The 5,504-nt window shown below is 43.6% G+C and overlaps 1 protein-coding gene across 1 annotated transcript; it reads left to right on the forward strand.

The window, feature by feature from the left end:
• Window positions 1-2,670: 2,670 nt before the first annotated feature.
• LOC109740936 (uncharacterized) lies at window positions 2,671-5,023 on the forward strand. Its single transcript, XM_073511816.1, has 3 exons — window positions 2,671-3,692; window positions 3,855-3,928; window positions 3,972-5,023. Exons 1-3 carry the CDS (start codon window positions 2,671-2,673, stop codon window positions 5,021-5,023), a joined length of 2,148 nt encoding a protein of 715 aa, XP_073367917.1.
• Window positions 5,024-5,504: the final 481 nt, after the last annotated feature.

Consider the following 5,504-nt stretch of genomic DNA (forward strand, 5'->3'; position numbering starts at 1 on the left):
CTTTGGGAAATTTCATCATTGGATTAGTGAGGATCCATACCTTGTGCGCACTTTAGTCTTTGCGTCCTTTCCAGAAGATATTCTGGTGCCAAGAGATGTGGTGTTCATGGATTATGTAGCCTGGGGTGGTGCCAGGGTGTCTTGGACGGCGCCTCTGTATATTCTTGGGGCCAATTTTGCTGAACAGATGCCCCAAGATGAAGACTGGATGCCCATCAATGGCAATCCTCATCCCCTGCCTTGTGTGCCCTTCCCGGAGATGCCACCTTTTTTTCTGCCTCCATTCCCAGCTCTGGGGTGGAACGATGTGCCGCCACCTCCGCCTGAACCTGCACATAATGAGGTGCATGAGGACAATTGGGGAAACTGGGATGAGCCTGCTGCGGAACCTGCTGTTGAGGATCAAGAATCCATGGTGTTGAATGCCTCTGCTCAACCAAGTTCTGTTCAACCAAGCTCTGATGTGCAACAACAGGTGTCCCCTGTTCTTATTGATTGGGCTCAACCTGCGAACCAAAATAATCTGATGGAGATTGCACCCAACCTGGAGGATGCTAGTAACTGGGCAATTGTGGTCTATCAACCTCTTGTCATTGACGTTCAAGCTTTGGATCAGCCTGCGATTAAGGTCCCCTTTGGTCCCCCTCTGCCCCCTGAAATGATTTGGAGGCGATCGTTTGAAAACCTGCTGAATGCACCAGTTGTGTTTGAGGTGCCAAAACCACTGCTGCCTAAACCCCTGTCGCCGGTCACTTTGACAAAGAGAAACAGGGATTTTGCTTTTTAGCAAGATGATCTTCCTCTGTTGACGTGGAAGGAGCCGGAACCTGCTCGCCCTGTGGCTAGAGCTTTATTTGTGGATGATGCTGAGAGGGCTACGCCTGATGTTGCCCCTTCTCCCCCTGCGCGTGTACAAACGATGAGGCCTCGCAAAACTCTGGCGCCAACGCCTCTCGTTGAAACATCTGTTCGAAGATGTACCAGAAGTTCGGCCCAGCGTGATGGGTTTAAGCCCACTTTCCATGAGCTGGTTCTGCAGCCCAAGAAGAAGAAGCCCAAGGCCAAGCCCCTTTCTGCAGAGATGCCTGATGACCCTGCACTTGGAGATGTTCCTCCACCTACTCCCATAAGTCATCTGCAAGCTATTGGCAAGGTGCTGGAGATTGATGCAACACTGCTCACTGAGGATGCACTTATGGTGGACCCTGCTGCTGCCACAAATCAAGCCTTCAATGAATAGTGTGCTTTTCATATGCTGGGTTTTGCAAGCCCATAAATTTGCTTTCTGCGCTTGGTTTTCATTTTCTGATCCTTGGCTATGTAATAATGTTGGTTCAGACCTTTATGTGCTTTTTGGGCATATGACATTGTGTGTCATGTGGTTTGGGGACTTGTTTATGATCTTTATTTATGAATACTCAATGTAGAAGCTGGAATGTCCTGTGCTGGAATGTCAGGGGTTTAAACTCTGAGACTAGGCAAAGAGCTGTTAGACAAAAGATAGATGAAAGTCACTGTGCTATTGCTTGTCTGCAAGAAACTAAATGTGCTTCATTCGATTCCAAAACAATTAAAAGCTTTTGCCCCAAGAGATTTGAAAGCTTTGCGTTCTCTCCTTCTTTGGGGGCCTCTGGTGGAATTCTAGTTGTTTGGAACTCATCTATTTTTGATGGGACTTTATTGCAAGTCCAACAATTTGCAGTGGTGATTGAGTTTGTTTCTAGGCAAAACAATGAGAGGTGGACACTTGTGGTGGTTTATGGTCCTTGTCAGGGAGAAGCTAGGGATAATTTTGTAACCTGGATGTATCACCTGAATATTCCTGTGGATGAAAATTGGCTGCTACTGGGGGATTTTAATTTCTTGCATTCTTTGGATAACATAAACCTACCTGGTGGTGATTTGAATGAAATGTTCATCTTTAATGAGATTATTGGGCACTTAGGTCTTTTGGAATTGCCCATCAAAGGCAGATCCTACACTTGGTCCAATATGCAGGTTACTCCACTGCTTGAGCAGCTAGACTGGTTCTTCACTTCTGTTGATTGGATATCTGACTATCCCATGACTGAGGTGCTACCTCTTGCTAGAACTGCATCTGACCATGTGCCTTGTGTGGTTACAATCAAAATTTCTATTCCCAAGTCTAATCTTTTTAGGTTTGAGAATTATTGGTTGGAGCTGGAGGGTTTTATGGATTGTATTGATTCTTCATGGCAGAAAAATCCAAAAATTGGCATATTACTGCTAGGATAGCTGACAAATTTAAGTCCCTGAGAATGTGTCTCAAGAGATGGCAGAAGAACATTTCCAAACTGAAAACTCTAGTATGTAAATGCAATAATGTTGTTCTGCTCTTGGATGAGCTTGAGGAATATAGACCACTTTACAGGCATGAATCCAATTTCAGGAAAGTGGTTAAAAACCATGTAGAGAAATTGCTCCACCTTCAATGTCTTTATTGGAAGAAAAGATGTACTATCAGATACATAAAAGTGGGTGGTGAGAACACACAGGTTTTTTCATGCTATGGCTACTGAGAGGCATCGAAGGAATTCTATTGCTAGCTTAAAATTGCCTGATGGTACTTTGGTGACTGATCACTCACAAATGGAGGGTATTATATGGAATTGTTTTAAAAACAGAATGGGTTCTTCCAGGCGAATTAGCATGGGTTTTGATCTTTCTTCCCTCATTGAACCAGTTGAGGGTTTAGATATTCTCACTAAGCCTTTTGAGAAGGAGGAAATGGACAAGATTGTCAAACATATGCCAGTTGATAAAGCTCCAGGTCCAGATGGTTTTAATGGTCTCTTCTTCAAAAGGTGCTGGCACATAATTTCTCAGGATTTTTATGAACTGGCCCAGGCTTTCTTTGATGGCACTGCTCATCTGGAAAATATCAATGACTCATATATAACTCTGGTGCCTAAGAAGCCCTCACCTGAAGAGGTGGGTGACTTCAGACCTATCTCTTTAACAGGAATGGGTCTTAAGTTCCTATCTAAGATGGCAGCCAATAGGTTTCAAGAGGTGATTATGCAGTGTGTTCACAAGAACCAGTATGGTTTCATAAAAAGCAGAACAATTCAGGATTGTATTGGGTGGACTTTTGACTATTTACACCAGTGTCACCAGTCCAAGAGACCTATTGTGATTCTAAAGTTGGATTTTGAGAAGGCTTTTGATTCCCTTGAGCATGAGGCCATGGTGCAAATATTGAGATATAAGGGCTTTAATGAGAAGTGGATTCTTTGGATGAAGCAACTTTTGTCCATAGGTACCTCATCTGTTCTGCTTAATGGAGTTCCCGGTAGGAAGTTCAGATGTAAAAAGGGTGTCAGACAGGGTGATCCAGTCTCTCCCCTCCTTTTTGTCCTAGCTGCTGATCTCCTGCAGACTGTAATCAATGACATGTTCAAAAGGGGCATTCTTCATCTACCTATACCTTGTCATGACCAGGACTACCCTGTGATTCAGTATGCTGATGACACTTTAATTATCTTGCCTGCTGACAAGGACCAACTTATAGCTCTGAAGGACATGCTCAAGGTCTTCTCTGTGTACACTGGTCTTGATGTGAACTACCACAAATCCTTTATTATTCCCATCAATGTGGACACTGCTGTCATGACTGAATTAGCTGCTGCATTTGGATGCCAGATTGGGAAAATGCCTTTTACCTACCTTGGGTTACCAGTGGGAACTACAAGGCCTAAAATTGTGGATTTTATGCCATTGGTGGACTGCATGGAGAGGAGAATGACAGCTAGTTCCTCTTTTTTAAATCAGGGGGAAAGACTGCAGTTTCTAAACTCTGCCTTGTCTTCTATGCCCATTTTTTTCCTTTGCAGTTTGGCTGTTCCTGCTGGAATACTAAAGCAATTGGAGAGAATCCAGAGACAATGCCTCTGGAGGAAGAATAGGGGTGAGCCTGCCCCTTCACTTGCTGCTTGGGACCTTATTTGCAGGCCAAAAAAAGGGAGGCCTTGGTATTCTTAATCTTGGTGTTCAGAATGTTGCACTTCTGCTCAAACATGCGAATAACTTTCTTAATAAAAAGGATCTCCCATGGGTGTCTTTAATTTGGGATACCTACTATCATGGTAGAGTACCCCAAGGAACTTCTGATTGTGGCTCTTTCTGGTGGAAGGATATATGCAAGGTCATGCAAAACTTTAGGGAGTGTGCTTGGGTTCAGATTAATGGAGGGGACACTGCCCTCATGTGGTCAGACAACTGGCAACTTGATGATCAGGTGTCTAGCCTTCAATTCAGATTTCCCAGGCTCTATTCCTATGTTAAGGACCCCTGGATCACTGTTCAAGAGTTCTTGGACTCTCAGAACATGTTCCAGCACTTCCACCTTCCTTTGTCCAGCCAGGCTTTTGATGACCTGACCACTCTCCAGTGTCTGTTGGGTGGCCACAATAGAACACCTGGGTCCAAGGATATTTGGTTTTGGAATGGCACTGCCAAGGGATACTCACCAAAGTTGTTTTACTCACATACTTTTGCATCAGAATCCTTCAACCCTTTGACAGCTTGGATGTGGAAGTCCTTCTGTACAATGAAAATCAAAGTACTCGCTTGGATGCTTATTATGGACAGGTTGAACACCAAGGACATGGTGGACAGGAGGCATTGGCATTTGGAGGATGGAGTAAATTGTGTCCTTTGTCCTTTGCAGACTAGGGAAACAAGAGATCATCTGTTCTTTAATTGCAATTTTAGTGTCAGAGTTTGGAACTATCTGCAAATTGATTGGTCATCTGGTGACTCCATGGCTGATTTAGTTATTAATGCTAGCAGGAGTTTTAGGAAGCCCTTCTTCACTGAAGTGGTGTTTATTGCTTGCTGGAATATCTGGATTCTCAGGAACGCTAAGGTGTTCAGGCATGAGAGAGCTGGATTCAATAAATGGAGAAGTGCATTCATCCATGATATTAGCTTAATGCAATATAGAGTGAAAGCTGCCTATAAGGATGATCTCCATAGATGGATCTCATTTCTGCCACCTTGAGGCCAATATTCTGTAATTTTAACTTGTTTCTTCTCCTTCTTCCCTTAGTTTAGTTTGATTACCTCTTGTAATCCCCCATAATACTTGTACTTGCTATCTCTTTATCAATAAAGTTTTGATATGCTCTGGGGGTTTCCCCTACAGTTCCCAGTCAAAAAAATTGACACAACACTCCTATTGTTCTATCTTGACATGAGAAAATTTTGAAAGCAATAAGAGGCAATGGATATCGTTTCGTACCCAAAGGTGGGACGTACATTCCCTACCGAAACCATCAGGCTTGTTGTGAGAAGCTCTGGTTTGTGAGAAGCATATACCCAACCCTACCCCAAATGGGACAATTTTTTTTACCACGACATGTTTATGCCGCTCCATGATAGTATGCCAAGTTTCATGAATTACAGACGAGTTTTGGATTTACTAGAATTGAAAAACCAGGCATCTCAATGTTTCGCCGGCAATCAACGGTGCCCTGGTGTTT

The sequence above is a fragment of the Aegilops tauschii genome, chromosome 3 (assembly GCF_002575655.3).
Source record: "Aegilops tauschii subsp. strangulata cultivar AL8/78 chromosome 3, Aet v6.0, whole genome shotgun sequence".
Lineage (NCBI taxonomy): Eukaryota > Viridiplantae > Streptophyta > Magnoliopsida > Poales > Poaceae > Aegilops > Aegilops tauschii.

Bases quoted from the DNA above. Each gene is read 5' to 3' on its own strand.
- LOC109740936 (XM_073511816.1), top strand. From the start codon at position 2,671: ATGGGTTTTGATCTTTCTTCCCTCATTGAACCAGTTGAGGGTTTAGAT. The intron at 3,693-3,854 runs GTTACCAGTGGG...TTTCCTTTGCAG, and splicing joins ATGCCTTTTACCTACCTTGG to TTTGGCTGTTCCTGCTGGAA. The intron at 3,929-3,971 runs GTGAGCCTGCCC...CCTTATTTGCAG, and splicing joins CCTCTGGAGGAAGAATAGGG to GCCAAAAAAAGGGAGGCCTT.